Genomic DNA, 19,854 nt, shown 5'->3' with positions numbered 1-19,854 from the left:
ACTCCCGAAGTAGACAATTCATACGTTTTGAGTTGTGTGCTGTTGTGAGTAGCCTGATGAAATCTCATGCTGTATGGGGCGTATCCATGCTGTATCTGCTCCCTGTGTGTTAGTCACACTAGTGGTCATCTCAGTTATCCATCAACTGTCACGGTTTCATAGTGCTTGTGTTCAAGTAGCCCTTAGTTTATGTAACAATATTTTACTACTAAAAATTACTATTGTTGTTAGGATCTTACTGTGCCTAGTTTATTTTACTTTATTTTATTATTATTATTTTTTGAGACAGGGTCCCACTCTGTCACTGACGCTGGAGTGCAGTGGTACAATCCTGGCTCACTGCAGCCTCGGCCTCCCAGGCTCAAGTGATCCTCCAGCCTTTGCCTCCCAAGTAGCTGGGACTACAGGTATGTGCCACCATGCCCTGCTAATTTTTGTATTTTTAGTAGAGATGGGGTTTTGCCATGTTGCCTCGGCTGGTCTCGAACTCCGGGGTTCAAACAACCTACCTGCCTCAACCTCCCAAAGTGCTGGGATTACAATTGTATGCCATCACACCCAGCCTATTTTATTTTATTATTCTTTTTTAGACAGGGTCTTACTCTGTTGCCCAGGATGGAAAGCAGTGGTGTGATCATGGCTCACTGCAGCATCAACTTCCCAGGTTATTCTCCTGCCTCAGCCTCCTGACTAGCTGGGACTACAGGCATGCACCACCACACCTGGCTAATTTTTTTGTATTTTTAGTAGAGACGGGGTTTCGCCATGTTGCCCAGGCTGGTCTCGAACTCCTAGGCTCAAGTGATCCGCCCGCCTCAGCCTCCCAAAGTGCTGGGATTACAGGAATGAGCCACCACATCTAGCTGTGCCTAATTTGTAAATTAAACTGTATTATAATTAGGGATGTATGGGAGAAAACATGGTATATACAAGGTTCAGTAAGTAGCTCTCTGCGGTTTTAGGCATCTACTGGGGTTCTTGGAGCGTTTCCCCAGTGGATAAGTGGGGACTACTGTACCCAGAAGAATTTAAAACAAGCAAATCATTGTACGTGCACATTCACAGCTGGATTATTCACAATCACCAAAAAGTGGAGGAAGCCCAAATGTCCACCAACAAATGAATAGCTAGGCTGGGCGCGGTGGCTCATGGCTGTAATCCCAGCACTTTGGGGAGGCCAAGGCTGGCAGATCAGTTGAGGTCAGAAGTTTGAGACCAGCCTGGCCAACATGGTGAAACCTCGTCTTTACTAAAAACACAAAAATGAGCTGGGCGTGGTGGTGCATGCTTGTAGTCCCAGCTACACGGGACATGGAAGCGGGAGGACTACTTGAACCAGAAAGCGGCAGAAAGCGGAGGTTGCAGTGAGCCCAGATCATGCCACTGCACGCCAGCCTGGGGGACAGAGCGAGACTCCGTCTCAAAAAAAAAAAAAAAAAAAAAAAAAGCCTCCAGGCTTGGTTGTGGAGCAGCAGGGGTTGGGGACTCAGTGGAGAGGAAGCAGGACTACTCCAGAGGCCTCGTCACACTCCCTCAGCCCCGGTAACTGTTATGCACAGCATTCCCCATGGACTTGGGAACTAGGCCAGATGCTGTACTAGGTGCTGGAGAGAGAATGGAGAAGAATGCAGTCCCCCAAAGCTGGTGTTGAATGAAGTCAGCAGGGAGAATTTGGAGAGGTGGGAGGAAGGGGGATCCCCAGGAGGGGGCGCACAGCCTAAGCAAAGGCTGGAGCCTGGACTGAGAATGCCCATGTAGGGGTGTCAGGAGACAAGAAGCAGGGAAGAGAGGCAAGACTGTTGGAGGGGAATGGCAGTTTGAGAGAGAGACAGAGGAGGAGGAGGAGACGATGAGGCGCCTCCAGCCCAGCCCAGCCCAGCTGTCTCAGCCACCTGAACACTCCCATCCGCTGCCCAAACTTCTCCTGCTCTCCTGGGGCTGTCAGTGACCCGCTCCTCCTCGAGTAACACACATTTTTTTTTTTTTTTTGGTTTGAGACACAGTCTCACTCTGTCACCTAGGCTGGAGTATAGTGGTGTTATCTTGGTTCACTGCAACCTCCACCTCCCAGGTTCTAGCGATTCTCCTGCCTCAGCCTCCCAAGTAGCTGGGACTACAAGCTCGCACCACCATACCAGGCTAATTTTTGTATTTTTAGTAGCAGATGGGATTTCACCATGTTGGCCAGGCTGGTCTTGAACTCCTGACCTCAGGTGATCGACCCGCCACGGCCTCCCAAAGTGCTGGGATTACAGGAGTGAACCACCGCGCTCGGTCTGTTTTTTTTTTTAAGAGACAGGGTCTCTCGCTCAGTCACCCAGGCTCGAGTACAGTGGGATCATAGCTCATCAAAGCCTCAAACTCCTGGGCCCAAGTGATCCTCCTGCATCAGTCATCTAAGTAGCTGGGACCACAGGCACACACTAACATGACTGGCTAATTTATTTTTTAGTTTTTAGTAGAGACAGGGTCTTGCTACGTTGCCCAGGCTGGTCTCGAACTCTTGACCTAAAGCGATCCCCTGCCTCAGCCTCCCAAAGTGCTGGGATTACAGGCATGAGCCGCCGCATCCAGCCTGGGTGTAATCTGAAGGAAAGGCTGATCGGCTCTACGTGGACTGACTGGGTGTGAGAGAGGCTTGTGCAGATTTGCCTCAGCCTGGGGCAACCACACTCCATGCTCACACATACAGTCACAAACACACTCAGAGAAATACAAATACACTCTCAGTCAACCACACACAAACCCTCATCCACATCCACACATCTGCCCACAGACACACTTAAACACACAAAGACACAGCCACATCCATCCACCCACCCCCACACACGCTCACCCATCCACCCCACCACTCACACATACGAAAACACACCTCAGTCAGCCACACACACTCTAACACACATGCTCAAAGAGATATGGTCACACACGTGCTCACACCCACACCTGCTCACATACACTTTTTTTTTTTTTTTTTTTTGAGACGGAGTCTGGCTCTGTCGCCCGGGCTGGAGTTCAGTGGCCGGATCTCAGCTCACTGCAAGCTCCGCCCCCCGGGTTCCCGCCATTCTCCTGACTCAGCCTCCCGAGTAGCTGGGACTACAGGCGCCGCCACCACGCTCGGCTAGTTTTTTGTATTTTTTTTTTTAGTAGAGACGGGGTTTCACCGTGTTCGCCAGGATGGTCTCGATCTCCTAACCTCGTGATCCGCCCGTCTCGGCCTCCCAAAGTGCTGGGATTACAGGCTTGAGCCACCGCGCCTGGCCTCACATACACTTAAACACACCCAAACACACTCAGACATATAACCACATATTTACCCACAAACACCCACATTCACACACACATATCCACCCACCCAGATACACACTCCAGTACACACAGTCACTCATACAGACACACTCAGACACACTCAAAGACATGTTTAGTCACATACCTCTGCACACACCCACACCTGTTCACACACACTCACACACACACAGTCACAATCACACACATTTAGTCACACACTCAAACACACACACATACACTAAAATATACAGGCTGAGCGCCGTAGCTCATGCTGGTAATCCCAGCACTTCAGGGGACCAAGGTAGGCAGGCGAATCACCTGAGGTCAGGAGTTCAAGACCAACCTGGCCAACATGGTGAAACCTTGTCTCTACAAAAATACAAAAATAAGCCGGGCATGATGGTGCGTGCCTGTAATCCCAGCTACTTGGGAAGCTGAGCCGGGAGAATCGCTTGAACCCTGGAGGTGGAGGTTGCAGTGAGCTGAGATCACACCACTACACTACAGCCTGGGTGACAGGGCAAGATTCTGTCTCAAAAATAAATAAAATAGGCCGGCACAGTGGCTTACGTATGTAATCCCAGCACTTTGGGAGGCCAAGGCGGGCGGACCATGAGGTCAAGAGATCGCGATTGGCTGGGCGTGGAGGCTCACGCCTGTAATCCCAGCACTTTGGGAGGCTGAGGTGGGCGGATCATGAAGTCAGGAGATTGAGACCATCCTGGCTAACACAGTGAAACCCCGTCTCTACTAAAAAATACAAAAAACTTAGCCAGGTGTGGTGGCGGGCGCCCGTAGTCCTAGCTACTCGGGAGGCTGAGGCAGGAGAATGGCGTGAACCGGGAGGCGGAGCTTGCAGTGAGCCAAAATCGCGCCACTGCACTCCAGCCTGGGCACAGCGAGACTCCGTCTCACAAAAAAAAAAAAAAAAAAAAAAAAGAGAGAGAGAGATCGAGACCATCCTGGCCAATATGCTGAAACCCTGGCTCTATTAAAAATACAAAAAAATTAACTGGGTGTAGTGGCGGGCGCCTGTAGTCCCAGCTACTTGGGAGGCTGAGGCAGGAGAATCGCTTGAACCCGGGATGCAGAGGTGGCAGTGAGCCGAGATCGCACCACTACACTCCAGCCTGGGTGACAGAGCAAGACTCTGTCTCAAAAATTAAGTAAAGAAATAAAATAAACAAAACAAGACAAATATACAGTCATACTCATAGATGCATGCAATCACACAGACACACTCCAAGTTCCAGTCTTGCATGCTCAAGCACTCACCCCACACACAATCACTCACACCACACACAATCACTCACACAGGCCTGTGCTTCCATTATCTGTGCACAGGTGTCTTGTCCTTGGAGTAGCCTGATGAGCTCTCAAATCTGGGATGGGTGGGTGCGGTGGCTCATGCCTGTCATCCCAGCACTTTGAGAGGCCAAGGCAGGAGGACTGCTTGAGGCCAGGAGTTTAAGACCAGCCTGGGCAACACAGCAAGACCCCACCTCTACAAAAAAATAAAATTAGCCAAGCATGGAGGCATGCGCCTGTAGTCCCAGCTACTCAGGAGGCTGAGGCAGGGGGATTGCTTGAGCCTGAGAGGTCAGCGCTGCAGCGAGCTATGATTGTGCCACTGTGCTCCAGCCTGGGCAACACAGTGAGACCCTATCTCCGAAAAAAAAAAAAAAAAGTCTGGGATAAAGGGAAAAGTCCTCCCACGACACCTCCACTCTGTGCTGCTCTTCTTTATATTTTTTTACAAGCTCCAAACTGCCCTGGTTAAGGCTGGGCCTGGTGGCTCATCTCATGCCTGTAATGGCAGCACTTTGGGAGGTCAAGGTGGGCGGATCACCTGAGGTCAGGAGTTCGAGACCTGCCTGGCCAATTACAAAACCCTGTCTCTACTAAAAATACAAAAAAATTAGCCAGGCGTGGTGGCGTGCGCCTACAATCCCCAGCTACTTGGGAGGCTGAGGCAGAAGAATCGCCTGAACCCAGGAGGTGGAGGTTGCAGTGAGCCGAGATGCCACTGCGCTCCAGCCTGGGTGACAGAGTGAGACTCCGTCTCAAAAACAAACAAACTGGCCGGGCGCGGTGGCTCAAGCCTGTAATCCCAGCACTTTGGGAGGCCGAGACGGGTGGATCACGAGGTCAGGAGATCGAGACCATCCTGGTGAACACAGTGAAACCCCGTCTCTACTAAAACTACAAAAAACTAGCCGGGTGAGGTGGCGGGCACCTGTAGTCCCAGCTACTCGGGAGGCTGAGGCAGGAGAATGGAGTGAACCCGGGAGGCGGAGCTTGCAGTGAGCTGAGATCCGGCCACTGCACTCCAGCCTGGGCGACAGAGCGAGACTCCGTCTCAAAAAAAAAAAAAAAAAAAAAAAAAAAAAAAAAAAAAAAAAAAAACCAAACAAACAAACAAACAAACAAACTGCCCTGGCTGATCTTGGGATGGAAGCTTTTGGAAGCAAGTGGCTGGTGCAGGGAGGGACTTGCCAGTGTACGTATGGGTATAGGCCTCTGTGGGGGGCACGGGCTGGTTGTGGGGAGATGGACTGGGTCTTATTCTCATCTGCATAGGGCCCAGCACCCATTAAGCGCTCAGTAAACATGTATTGAATGCATTAAAAAACCACTTAAGGTGAACGGGTGCACCGGCAGGTGTCCAGTGCTTTTAGGCGGGCGCTTCATCCAGGAATGAGAGCCCACTCACCTCTGTGACATGATCTTGAAGGCGTCTGGCAGGTAGCACTGCACATTCTCCATCTGGAAAGGGTCAGCGTCACAAATCTTGTCATCCGTGCGCCCGTAGTTGGCGTTCTCCACCATGATGACGTCGCTGCCGGGGCACCGCAGCTCGATGGGGTAGCCTTCACACGCCAGCTCCCGGCGCATCAGCCCGAACGGGAGCCCGGCCCGGCTCAGGCCTGCGGAGAGGGTTGGGGACGGTGTCACTCCCGGGCCTGGGCCAGGAAGGAAAGACCTTGCCCGCTGCCTAGAAAACACCACCTGTAGCTTGGCTGAGTCCCGGCAGCCGGCGGAGGCAGCCTCAGTTGATTCAGCTGTAGAATGGGCCTCTCGGTGTGCCCATTTGTGTAGTGAGGACATTAACCTGGTGCAAAGAGAGGCTGGACTCTCACCTCCTAGGAGGTGACGTCTAAGCCTTTGGAATGCTCTGCTTAAGAGTGTCTGTTTTCCTAGGAAGTGCTTGGGCTACATCAGATATGCTGTTATGGATTGAACTGTGTCCCCCCGAAAATTCATATGCTGAATGAAGTCCTAACCCCCAGGACCTGAAAATGTGACATTGTTTGGAGATAAGGTCTTCATAGAGGTACACTCAAATGAGGCTGTTAGGGTAGGCTGCGATCCAATATGACTGTGGTCCTTATAAATACGGGAAATTCTGGCCAGGCGCAGAGGCACACACCTGTAACCCCAGCATTGTGGGAGACCAAGGTGGGCAAATTGACCAGTAGTTCGAGACCAGCCTGGGCAATATAGTGAAACCCTGTCTCTACAAAATTACACAAATTAGCCAGACGTGGTGGCACACACCTGTAGTCCCAGCTACTGGGGACGCTGAGGTGGGAGGATCACCTCAGCCCAGGAAGTTGAGGCTCCAGTGAGCCATGACTGTGCCATTGCACTCTAGCCTGGGCAACAGAGCGAGACCCTATCTATCTCAATAAAAAAAGAGGGGGTGGGAGGTTGTTTTTAAGGCAGGATCTTCCTCTGTCACCCAGGTTGGAGTGCAGTGGTGCGATCATGGCTTACTGCAGTCTCAACCTCCTGGGCTCAGGTGATCCTGCCTCAACCTCCCAAGTAGCTGGGACTACAGATTCACGCCAGCATGCCTAGCTAATTTTTTAAACTGTCTCATAGAAATGGGTCCCTTTTCTGTGTTGCCCAGGCTAGTCTGGTCTCAAGCACTTCTCCTGCCTTGGCCTCCCAGAGTGCTAGGATTATGGGACTGAGCCCTCGCACCCGGCTAAAAGGGGAAATGTGGGCACAGACGTGTAAAGGGGTAAGACAATGTGAAGACACAGGAGCAGGTGGCCATCTAGCTACAAGTCAAGGAGAGGCCAGGCACAATGGCTGATACCTGTAATCCCAGCATTTTGGGAGGCTGAGGTGGGTGGATCACCTGAGGTCAGGAGTTCGAGACCAGCCTGGCCAACATGGTGAAACCCCGTCTCTACTAAAAAACTACAAAAATTAGCCGGGTGTGGTGGTGGGCACCTGTAATCCCAGCTACTCAGGAGGCTGAGGCAGGAGAATTGCTTGAACCCAGGAGGTGGAGGTTGCAGTGATGGCATGCAAAGATCATGCCATTGTACTCCAGTCTGGGCAACAAACAAACAAAGACACATGGTCTCTGGTACTTTGTTAGGACGGCCCTAGTTAATGAATATGCTAACAGGACTTAGGGCAGGAGCTCTGGGTCACGTGGTCTCAGCTAACCTCTAGATGTGCTAGAGATTCAGCTCAGCCCTGCAGGTGGTCAATCAGGGCTACAGAACTGAACTCCAATACAGACCCTGGACAACAAGGCTTGGGGGAGCCTCTCTGGTTGGCAGTACACCATGTGTGTTGTCACACATTGTTGCCGGGAGAGTTAACGCTGTCCAGGACTCCACTGGAGGGGGTAATTGGAAACTCCATGAACGGAACTTTCTTGGACTCTACCCTATGCACCTCTTCCCTTGCCTTATTTTTATTTGTTTTGAGACAGAATCTCGCTCTGTCACACAGGCTGGAGTGCAGTGGTGCAATCTCAGCTCACTGCAACCTCTGCCTCCCAGATTCAAGTGATTCTCCTGCCTCAGCCTCCCAAGTAGCTGGGATTACAGGCGCCCGCCACCACACCCCACTCATTTTTGTATTTTTAGTAGAGATGGGGTTTCGCCATGTTGGCCAGGCTGGTCTCAAACTCCTGACCTCAGGTGATCTGCCCGCCTGAGCCTCCCAAAGTGCTGGGATTACAGGCGTGAGCCACCGCACCTGGCCTGTTTGTTTTTTCAGACAGGGTCTCACTGTGTCACCCAGGTTGGAGCACAGTGGCGCGATCATAGCTCACTGCAGCCTCAAACTACTGGGCTCAAGGGATCCTCCTGCCTCAGCCTCCCGAGTAGCTGGGACAATAGGCACATACCACCATGCCTGGCTAATTTTTTTTATTTTTTGTAGAGATGGGGTACTTGCCATGTTGCCCAGGCTGGTCTCGAACCCTTGAGCTCAAGCAAACCTCCCGCCCTGGCTTCCCAAAGCATTGAGATTACAGGAGTGAGCCAGTGCACCTGGCCCTGATTTTAATCTGTATCCTTTTGATGTAATAAACTGAGAGCATAACATCTTCTAGTCAGTTCCAAGTCCTTCTAGTGAATGCTCATACCTGAGTGTTCTCTGGGAGACCCCCAAATGTATTGTTGGTATCAGAAGTGAAGCTTGTCTTGGGGACTTCCCTAACTTCACCCCACCCCATGCGAGGAGCAGAGAAAGCACGGGAATGAACTCATGTTTCTAGAAGAAACCACAGGAGACTGGTTTTGCGGCTGACAGGGCAGATGTGAGGGCTGGTTCAGAATGCAGATTCGGGCCCTATGCTGGGCCTGCTGGATCAAAATCGCAGGGGTGAGGCCAGGAACCTGCAGGGTTCTGTGCCAACCAGGTGATGGTGATGCACGATCAAGTTCGAACAGTGGCCGGGTGCAGTGGCTCATGCCTGTAATCGCAGCATTTTGGGAGGCCGAGCTAGGTGGATCACCTGAGGTCAGGAGTTCAAGATCAGCCTGGCCAACGTGGTGAAACTCCATCTCTACTAAAAATACAAAAAATTAGCTGGGTGTGGTGGCAGGCACCTGTAATCCCAGCTGCTCAGGAGGCTGAGGCAGGAGAATCGCTTGAACCCGGGAGGCAGAGGTTGCAGCGAGCCAAGATCATGCCACTGCACTCCAGTTTGGGTGACAAGAGCAAAACTCTGTCTCAAAATAAAAATATAAAAAAAGTTTGAACACCCACTGTTGTTCTCTCCCCAACCTCAGTTTCCCAATCTGTGAAATGGGCACCTACAGCCCCGGGTCATCCTGCAGGGATTCTGTGCCTTAGAAAATGCTCTTGAAGGAAGCAAGGAGCATGGCACCCTGTACATGGAGGGTGCCTGATCAGTATCATCTGGGAAACCTCCTGGGTTTTCACTGTGACAAGGAAGGGACGTGTCCTGAGCAGGCTGAGCTCCCGGGGCGGACTGCATTGCCCCATGTCGGCCATCATTTTGTACCACACGGGGACGGAGAACCAGAATGTAGGAGCCAGACTGCCGGCTGGGATTGGAATTCCAGCCCGGCCACTCCCTGGATGCAGCCTCATCCAAGTCACTGACCGCCTCTGTGCCTCTGTCCCTCCCCTGAGGGGCAGAGAGGACAATTCCCATCTCACAGGGCTGTTGTGATGGCTCCAGGGTGTTAATGTGCGCAGAGCGCAGTAAGATGATATGAATGCTAATTATTGTTATTATGAGTATTATTAAGGCGGTTTGTCTGCACAACAGAGGGTGCCTGGCAGGGTCCATGCTGGCCGGGGCAGCACCTTCTGTGACGCTGGTCCCAGCCAGGCCGTGCGGGGTGCTGGAGGGGAGCAGGGATTCAGCCAGGGGCCCAGACGCCCCAATGTGGGGACCATCTCTTGGAGGTGAAGGAAGTGACCCCCTGCCGTACGAGGTTTCGGGGGGGCACTCGTGTGGGACAGTTACGGAGTCGAACCTTTCCAGAGATCTGGGTGGGTACCCCAGGGGTATGGCAGGGAGGCCCCTGGGGTTTTTTGGGGTGAGTTGAGTCCCAGCAGGGGGAACATTTCACATGTGTTCCTCCAGCACCATCTGCCTCCTCATCTAATTTTAGCCTTCCCGGGCTTGGGAGGGAGGGCCGGGGGTGGAAGCCTGGCTCAGATGGGTCTGGGGGTGGAGGCGGCCCCTCCCGGCCCAGCTGGGGCTATGGGGCAGGACCTGGATGGGCAGAGAATGTAGCAGCAGGGGAGTGAGGCTGCTGGCCAGCGGGGCAGTTCCAAGGCCCTGGGGCCCAGCCGAACCGTGTCCCTTCAACCTTTGGAGCTTTCCAGAGGGCAGGGCCGGAGGGAGCAGAGTCACCCGCCGATGCCCTTCACACGGCGGGTGTGTGAAGGGATGTCAGGGCGGGCAGGGGGCACATCCCAGGGTGAGGGGCCAGGCCCACTGGCCTCTTCTCTTGGCCTCTCACCTTATCCTGCCCTTGCCCCTGGCCTGGGCCCGCCACGGGGCCAGTAATTGAGTAACCGGTGAGGGTGGGCGGGCAGGCTTGGGGCACTAATTGTGGCGTGTGCAGGATCCCAGGGCCGGCATAGGGCTGAGCGGGTAATTAGTTGTTTTTAAATAAACGTCAGCGGGCATGCTTTAATTAAGCCTTCTTCCCAGTGAGAGCCTTGAAGATGTAATCACAGAGAGAGAGAGAGAGAGAGAGAGAGAGAGAGAGAGAGAAGCATCGGCTCACCAAGGCCTGTCCTCGTCCCAGGGGCCACAGCAGGATGGCCCCTACCAACCTGGCCCAGCCGACTTGTTGGAGGTGAGGGGATGGTCCAGGGGCCTCTTGGTGGCGCTGGGGTGTGTGTTACCACTGAGTCTTCCACTGGCCTGCTTCAGCTGAGGTCTGGGCGGGGCGGGGGCTGTGATTCTTTACTGAGTGATCAGGAGGGTTCTCAACATTTTATCTGCCCTCCCAGCAGGGTTTGGGAGCCGAGGCCCCTCCCCGGCGCCAGCAGCACCTACCTTGGGTGGCCGAGGTGACCAGGACGGCGGTGACACACAGATTCCAGAGCACTGCGGCCAGGCGGGCCATGGTGGCAGCCGGGTGCGTGTCCGGGACTCTCAGTGGCCTGTGCGGGGGGCTTCGCCCCGCATCACCTGGCGGGCACCACGGCCTGGACCACCAGCCTGGGGGAGGACAGGGAGAGTGAGGTGGGGATAGGGCCTCCGGGCTGCTCCCCTCTCCTCCTGCTGGTGGCTGAGTGGCTCTGAGAGCCTGAGGTCCAGCACGTCCCTCGAGCCAGCCCTATCTGGAGGGCCCCCTCCAGGGCCTGCAGCTCACACCACAGCCCCCACCCCTACACGCAGCAGGCAGACCCACCCATCTGGGCACCTCTGGGCAAACAGACTGCCAACTCTTCCCTGCCGGAACCTCCTGGGACAGCTCCTCCGGAAGCCTCTTCCCCATGCCCCTGTCCTGACCCTGCCCACTCACCTCCCCGACCCGCATCCTCACTGTGAGAAAGGAGGTGATGAGCGTCCTCCTGAGTGAGGGACCCAGGCGTGCAGCCCAACCTGCAGCCTCCGTCTTGGGCAGGAATCCAAGCCCCCGCCCCCAGCCCCCTGCTTCCTGTCTCTCAAGCTCTGGTGGCTAATTAGAATCTAGCTGGCGCCACAGATCGGGAACCAGGGACGCCCGAGTCCCCTCTTTCCTCTCTGGGAGACCTTCAGGGTAAGCTGGAGACAGGCAGGCGGGATGGGAGGGGGGCACCGCCTCCCCCTCTGGTGGGAGGGCAGGGGGGATGCGGGAGGGGTGAGAATTGTGTGCCGTCCCTTGCCATCCTCCCCACCTGCTCTGTCACCAGGCATAGCGGCTCAGTTCTTTTTCTTTTTTTATTTTAGAAACCGGGTCTCACTCTGTTGCCCAGGCTGGAGTGCAATGATACAATCATAGCTCACTGCGGCCTCGACCTCCCAGACTCAAGCGATCCTCCCATCTCAGCCTCCCGAGTAGCTGATATCGCAGGCTTGCACCTCTACCACCAGCTAATTTTTAAATTTGTTGCAAAAGGCCGGGCGCGGTGGCTCAAGCCTGTAATCCCAGCACTTTGGGAGGCCGAGACGGGCGGATCACAAGGTCAGGAGATCGAGACCATCCTGGCTAACACGGTGAAACCCCGTCTCTACTAAAAATACAAAAAAACTAGCCGGGCGAGGTGGCGGGCGCCTGTAGTCCCAGCTACTCGGGAGGCTGAGGCAGGAGAATGGCGTAAACCCGGGAGGCGGAGCTTGCAGTGAGCTGAGATCCGGCCACTGCACTCCAGCCTGGGCGACAGAGCGAGACTCCGTCTCAAAAAAAAAAAAAAAAAAAAAATTTGTTGCAGAGAGGAGGTCCTGCTGTGTTGCCCAGACTGATCTCAAACTCCTGGGCTAAAGGATCTTCCTGCCTGGGCCCCCCAAAACTTTGGGATTAAAGGAGTGAACCACTGTGCCCAGTCCAGGGCTTGGTTCCAACCAGTTTCTTCCTGCCTTAAGGCTGCTCCTTCTCACCTCTCCCTGCCTCAGTCTCCCCAGATCCTCTCAAGTTTGCATGCTCAAATATCTGTCCTCAGCTCTTTATCGACACCCTGGTTCTCCAGGTGTGGCCCCAGCATACTGGAATCAGCCTTGCCAGGAACTTGGTAGAAACGCATTCTTTCTTTCTTTTTTTTTTTTTTTTTTTGAGACAGTCTCGCTCTGTCGCCCAGGCTGGAGTACAGTGGCGCGATCTCGGCTCACTGCAAGCTCTGCCTCCTGGGTTCATGCCGTTCTCCTGCCTCAGCCTCCCGAGTAGCTGGGACTACAGGTGCCCGCCGCCGTGGCCAGCTAATTTTTTTTTGTATTTTTAGTAGAGACGGGGTTTCACTGTGGTCTCGATCTTCCGACCTTGTGATCCGTCCGTCTCGGCCTCCCAAAGTGCTGGGATTACAGGCGTGAGCCACCGCGCCCAGCCTCTCTTTCTTTTATTAAGAGACAGGGTCCTGCTCTGTTGCCCAGGCTGGAGTACAGTGGCACAATGACAGCTCACTGCAACCTCCAGATCCTGGGTTCAAGTGATACTCCCACTTCAGCCTTTCCAGTAGCTGGGACCACAGGCTCTCGCCAACACGCCCAGCTAATTTTTAATTTTTTTATAGAGACATGATCTCGCTATATTGCCCAAGCTGGTGTCGAACTCCTGGCCTCACCTCCTGCTGGCCGGGTGCAGTCTCAAAAAAAAAAAAAAAAAAAGATCCTCCCGCCTCAGTCTCCCAAAGTGCTGGTATTACAGCCGTGAGCCACTGTGCTGGCCAGAAATACACATTCTCTGAGGTAGGCCCTCCAGCGTGGGAACCCCTGCCCTGTCACATCCAGCTATCATCGCAGCCTGTCCCATCTCAGGCTGTCCTGGGCTCTCAGTACTATCATTGAGGCAGCACTTTCAAATCTCTGATGTCCAGCCTGGAATCTCTCCTCCAAGCCCCCACTACTATTTCCCTGCTAAAAATCGAAACCCTTGCAATTGGCCCAGTTAGCTCCCTGACCCTATTTCTGCTCCAGTCACTCCTGCCATTCCTGCACCACAGCAGGCCCTGCCCCAGGGCCTTTGCACCTGTCGCTTCTACCAACCCACTGTCCACATGGCCAGCTCCTTCAGGCCTCTGCTCGATAGAACTATTCACCTGGTGTATAGAATGTCCTTTTCATGGGGCAGGGATCATTGAACTGTTTTGCTCATGGTAGCCGTATCCCCAACTTTTATTTACTTTTATTTTTTTAGAGATAGGATGCTGCTCTGTCACTCAGGCTGGAGTGCAGTGGTGAAATCATGCTTCACTGCAGCCTTCACCACCCAGGCTCAAGCGATCCTCCTGCCTCGGCCTCCCTAGTAGCTGAGACCACAGGTATACACCATCACATCCGGCTAATTTATTTTATTTTGTAAAGATGAGGTCTTGCTATGTTGCCCAGGCTGAACATGAACTTCTGGCCTCCAGAGATCCTTCTGCCTCAACATCCCAAAGTGCTGGGATTACTGTGTGAGGCCACCCCCCACAGCTGACTTCATATCCTCAACTTTTAGAATAGGCCCGGCACGCGGCAATGAATTATTTGTTGAATGAATCTCAGATCCTAAAGCTAGGACTCTGCCTTGATTTCTCACCTTCCCTGTCATCCCCCTCACAGAAGCCATCCGCAAGTCCTGTGGGCTCTGCCTCTAAAGTATCTCGCCGACCTGCCCACTTCTGGCTCCAAGCACAGCACCCAGGTCCATGCCACCATCCTATCCTGTACGTTGTCCCGGCCTCCTTGCCCGCCTCCCAATCCGCCCTCCACTCAGAGCTAAGGGACCACGTAATGACGCTGATCCCAACATTAACCAGTCTCTGCTGGGGTCTCAGTTCCTCACCAGAGCCCAGAGGCTGTGGGTGAACTGGTACCACCAAGCTCTCCAAGCCCCATTCTGTCCTCCCTCCTGTTCCTGAAACATTCCAGTTCCAGCCCCCAAGCAGGATCCCTGCACGTCGGCTGCAGCTGCTCATTGTTCGGGGCTCAGCAGCAAGGTCACCCCAGCAGAGTGACCTACCCTGGCCCCCTGCAAACGAAACAGCCCTCGCCTGCTGCCCTCGGCCGCCATCCTTTTCCGTGTTTTTAATTCACAGCTCTCAAGTGAGCACCTGAAATTACCTTTTTATATCAACACAAGCTTCTTGAGAGAGGCCCTTACAAATGAGCACACGGCCGGGTGCGGCGACTCACGCCTATAATCCCAGCACTTTGGGAAGCCGAAGAGGGCGGATCAACAGAGGTCGGGAGTTCAACACCAGCCTGGCCAACATGGTGAAACCCCGTCTCTACTAAAAATGCCAAAAAATTAGCCGGGCATGGTGGCGGGTGCCTGTAATCCCAGCTACTCCGGAGGCTGAGACACGAGAATTGGTTGAACCCAAGAGGTAGAGGTTGCAGTGAGCCAAGATCACGACATTGCACTCCAGCCTGGGTGACAGAGCCAGACTGTCTCAAAAATAAATAAATAAGCCAAGCGCAGTGGCTCACGCCTATAATCCCAGCACTTTGGGAGGCCGAGGCAGGCGGATCACAAGGTCAGGAGATCGAGACCATCCTGGCTAACACGGTAAAACCCCATCTCTACTAAAAATACAAAAAAATTAGCCAGGCGTGGCGGCAGGCGCCTGTAGTCCCAGCTACTCAGGAGGCTGAGGCAGGAGAATGGCATGAACCCCGGAGGTGGAGCTTGCAGTGAGCCGAGATCGTGCCACTGCACTCCAGCCTGACTGACGGAGCGAGACTCTGTCTCAAAAAAAAATAATAATAAATAAATAAATAAAATAAAATAAAATAAAATAAACAGCACAGACCCTCAAAAAATAAAGATCCCCATAGGGGAGGACACCTGCCTCCAGACCTCAGTCTCCTCACATGGGAAATGGGAAGATAATATCTGCTAGACAGCCCTGAACACCCCCTCTCCAGCCTTGCAGCTCTCTGCCCGCTTCCCCTCTCATGCCCACTCCTGATGCCAGCTCCCTCTCCACTGCCCCAGCTTCTTCAGTAAATCCCCCCCAGTCACCTCCAGCCCCCATCTGCATCTCCCCCCACATCCCTGACAAGACACGGCTGGTGTCACTTTCAGATCATTTTACAGCAAGTTACCCCCCGAGCCGCCACCAGCCCCCATCCGCTGACTAGACACGGCTGGTGTCACTTTCAGATCATTTTACAGCGTGTTACCCCCCCAGCCACCACCAGCCCCCATCCGCATCTCCCCCCACATCCCTGACTAGACATGGCCGGTGTCACTTTCAGATCGTTTCACAGCACGTTACCTTGGGGATGGGGAGTGGCTTTCTCATTTCAACTTCCTCATTTCCCCCCCCAACTTCCCAGAACCACAGAAAGGTTCAGGGGAGCCCCAAGCTGAGGAGTACTTCCCTCTCTGGGTCTCCAAGTGCTTTCTTTCACACTGCAACAGGTATCCTAGCAAGAGGAGCTACTGAGGGGAAGTAAAAATGGCTGGCTTGGTGTGGTGACTCATGCCTGTGATCTCAGTGCTTTGGGAGGCTAAGGTGGGTGGATCACTTGAGCCCAGGAGTTCAAGGCTGCAGTGAGCTATGATGGTGCCACTACACTCCAGCCTGGGCAGCATGTCTCTAGAATTTTCTTTTTTTTTTTTTGAGACGGAGTCTCGCTCTGTTACCAGGCTAGAGTGCAGTGGTGCGATCTCGGCTCACTGCAACCTCCGCCTCCTGAGTTCAAGCGATCCTCCTGCCTCAGCCTCCCGAGTAGCTGGGACTACAGGCATGCACCACCACGCCCAGCTATTTTTTTGTATTTTTAGTAGAGACGGGGTTTCACCATGTTGGCCAGGATGGTCTCGATCTCTTGACCTCGTGATCGGCCTGCCTCAGCCTCCCAAAGTGCCGGGATTACAGGCATGAGCCACAGTGCCTGGCCAATTTTTTTTTTTTAATTTGGTGTGGTGGCACCTAGCTACTGGGGCGGCTGAGGCAAGAGGATCACTTGAGCCCAGGAGTTTGCAAGGCCGCATTAAGCTATGATCCTGCCACTGCATTCCAGTCTGGGCAACAGAGCAAGACCCTCCAATAAAACAAAACAAAAAAAATGGCGGGGAATCCAGCCGATGTGTGGGCAGCCAATCCACATGGGTCTAGATCCCAATTTTGCCGTGTACGTGCCTGGTGTGACCTTGAGCTGGTCTCTTCACCTCCCTGGCCCTGGTTCCCTCTGTGCTGCTATTCTGCAGGGTGCTGGTAAGGAGAGCGGTGCATGTACACGCTGGGCCCACATAGGCCCCATCAGAGGGTGCCGTGCACAGCCTGGTGCCAGTCAGGGCACAAAGACACCCACGGAAGAGGCAGTCCCTCTCTTCCTCCCAGGCTGCACCCTAGAATGCTGAGACTCCAGAGTGGAGCCCCCCCGAGCCATTATACTTCCGCCGGGAACTCTAAGGCATCTTCAGCCCAACGAGACCAAAACAAGCCCCTACGTCAGTGCACGGTGCCACCATCCTCCCAGGCCCTCCAGCCAGAACCCCAGGAGCTGAAACCCTTGACTCCTCTTTCTCTCACCCCTAAATCCAGTTCCAGAGTAAGTCTTGGGGCTGTGTATACTTCCAGAACATCCCAGTGTTGGTCCACACATCTGTCTTCAGCATCTGCCCCTCTAGTCCTGGGCCCTGGCCACTCCCCAAGTGCCCTCTGGCCCCTTTGCCTCCTGCGTCCAGGCTCTCTTGGCTGCCAGAGGCAACCCCCGCCCCCCGCCATTTTTTCTTTTTTTTTTTTTTGAGATAGAGTCTCACTCTGTCACCCAGGCTGGAGTGCAGTGGTGCAATCTCGTCTCACTGCAATTTCCACCTCCCAGGTTCAAGCAATTCTCCTGCCTCAGCCTCCTGAGTAGCTGGGATTACAGGCACCCACCATCACGCCCAGCTAATTGTTATAATTTTTTTTTTTTTTAGTAAAGACTTTTTTTTTTTTTTTTTTTTTTTTTTTTTGAGACGGAGTCTCGCTCTGTTGCCCAGGCTGGAGTGCAGTGGCGTGATCTCAGCTCACTGCAAGCTCCACCTCCCGGGTTCACGCTATTCTCCTGCCTCAGCCTCCTGCGTAGCTGGGACTACAGGAGCCCACCACCACCCGGCTAATTTTTTGTATTTTTTTTTTTTTTTAGTAGAGATGGGGTTTCACTGTATTAGCCAGGATGGTCTTGATCTCCTGACCTCATGATCCACTCATCTCAGCCTCCCAAAGTGCTGGGGTTATAGGCATGAGCCACCCCGCCCAGCCAAGATGAGGTTTCATCATGTTGGCCAAGCTGGTCTTGAATGCCTGATATCCACCTGCCTCAGCCTCCCAAAGTGCTGGGGTTATAGGTGTTAGCCACCATACCTAACCTAGAGGCCAGTATTTTTTTTTTTAAATTATGGTATAATTTTAAACACGTGAACTACTTATTTATGCTTTTGAGACAGGGTCTCCTCTCTGTTGCCCAGGCTGAAGTGCAGTGGCATGATGTCAGCACACTGCAGCTTTGAACTACCAGGCTCAAGTATCCCCCCCACCTCAGCCTCCCGAGTACCTAGGATTACAGGCATGTGCCACGATGCCCAGCCGGTCTTGCTATGTTGCCCAGGCTGGCACTTAAACCACTTCTTAGTGTACAATTCAGGGGCGGTAACTGAATTCTCAAATGCTGTTCAACAACCATCACCACTATCTATTTCCAAAACTTTTTTTTTTTTAAAACAGAGTTTCACTCTTGTCACCCAGCTGGAGTGCAAGGGTGCAATCCCAGCTCACTGCAACCTCCGCCTCCCAGGTTCAAGCAATTCTCCTGTCTCAGCCTCCCGAATAGCTGGGATTATAGGCGCCCACCACCACGAGTAGACACGGGGTTTCACCATGTTGGCCAGACTAGTCTGGAACTCCTGACCTCAAGTGATCCACCCGCCTCGGCCTCCCAACATGTTGGGATTACAGGCATGAGCCACCGTGCCTGGCCTCCAAAACATTTTATCACCCCAAATAAAAACTCCTTACCCACTAAACAGTAACACCCTCTCCCCTCGTCACCCAGCCCTGGTACCTTATAATCTACTTTCTGTCTCCATGGATTTACCTATTCTAGACATGTCATACAAATGGAATCACACACTATGTGGCCTTTTTTTTTTTTCCCCTAGTTAGATGGGAGTCTCACTCTGTTGCCCAGGCTGGAGTGCAGTGGCACAATCTCGGCTCACTGGAACCTCTACCTCCCAGGGTCAAGTGATCCTCCTGTCTCAGCCTCCTGAGTAGCTGGGACTATAGTCACATGACCCCACTAAATTAACTCCTGGCTAATTTTTGTATTTTTTGTAGAGGCAGGATTTCGTCATGTTGCCCAGGCTGGCCTCAAACTCCCGGACTCAAGTGATCTGCCCATCTTGGCCTCGTAAAGTGCTGAGATTACGGGTGTAAGCTACTGTTCCCGGCCTTATTTTGTGTCCAGCTTCTCTCACTCAGCACCAAGTTTCCAAGGCTCACCTACGTCATAGCCTGGATTCAAGCTTCATTCTGTTTTACGGCTGCGTAATATTCCACTGCGTGGGTGGCCCACGTTTGCTTTATCCATTCGTCGGTAATGGACATGTGGGCTGCCGCACAGAAGGGTCCTTTTTATTTTTGCCCTAGCTTTACTGTGAGGCATCATTGACAAGTAGAAATTACATATATTTAAGGTTATATGATATTCTGATATCCGTATGTGTTGTGAAATTACAACCAAGCTAACTAACAACATATCCAACACCTCACCTAGATACCTTTCTGGTATGTGTGGTGAGAACACTTGAGTCTAATTCCTCAGCAAGTTTCAAGAAAACAATATGCTATAACAACAATAATTTTTATTAATAACAATAATTTAATAATAATAATTATTATTATTTTTAGATGGAATCTCACTCTGTCACCCAGGCTGGAGTGCAGTGGCGCAATCTTGGCTCACTGCAACTTCTCCCTCCCAGGTTCAAGCAATTCCCATGCCTCAGCCTCCCAAGTGGCTGGGGCTACAGGTGGGCACCACTGTGCCTGGTTAATTTTTGTATTTTTAGTAGAGATGGGGTCTCATGTTGCCCAGGCTGGTCTCAAACTCTTGAGCTCAAGCAATCTGCCTGCCTCGGCCTCCCAAAGTGCTGCAATTATAGGTGTGAGCTACCACACCTGGCCTTTTTTTTTTTTTTTTTTTTTTTT

General features: G+C 52.9%; 1 protein-coding gene across 3 annotated transcripts in view; it reads right to left on the bottom strand.

Moving 5' to 3' along the window:
- ADGRL1 (adhesion G protein-coupled receptor L1) overlaps positions 1–19,854 on the bottom strand; it is a 64,272-nt gene that overhangs the window by 25,577 nt on the left and 18,841 nt on the right. For 2 of the 3 annotated variants that reach the window (XM_050769912.1, XM_050769913.1), the window contains exons 2-3: positions 11,087–11,251; positions 6,002–6,215 (exon numbers count right to left, since the gene is read on the bottom strand). In XM_050769912.1, the coding sequence (XP_050625869.1) occupies positions 6,002–6,215; positions 11,087–11,156 (284 nt within the window). In that variant the 5' untranslated portion in view covers positions 11,157–11,251. Of the gene's footprint in view, positions 1–6,001; positions 6,216–11,086; positions 11,252–19,854 lie in introns of those variants that run through there. The other variant, XM_050769915.1, reaches the window with a different exon arrangement.

Source organism: Macaca thibetana, chromosome 19 (genome assembly GCF_024542745.1).
Source record: "Macaca thibetana thibetana isolate TM-01 chromosome 19, ASM2454274v1, whole genome shotgun sequence".
In the NCBI taxonomy this organism is placed as follows: Eukaryota; Metazoa; Chordata; class Mammalia; order Primates; family Cercopithecidae; genus Macaca; species Macaca thibetana.
Note: the sequence above shows the minus strand (reverse complement) of the source record. Positions and strands in the feature narration are given on the sequence as shown.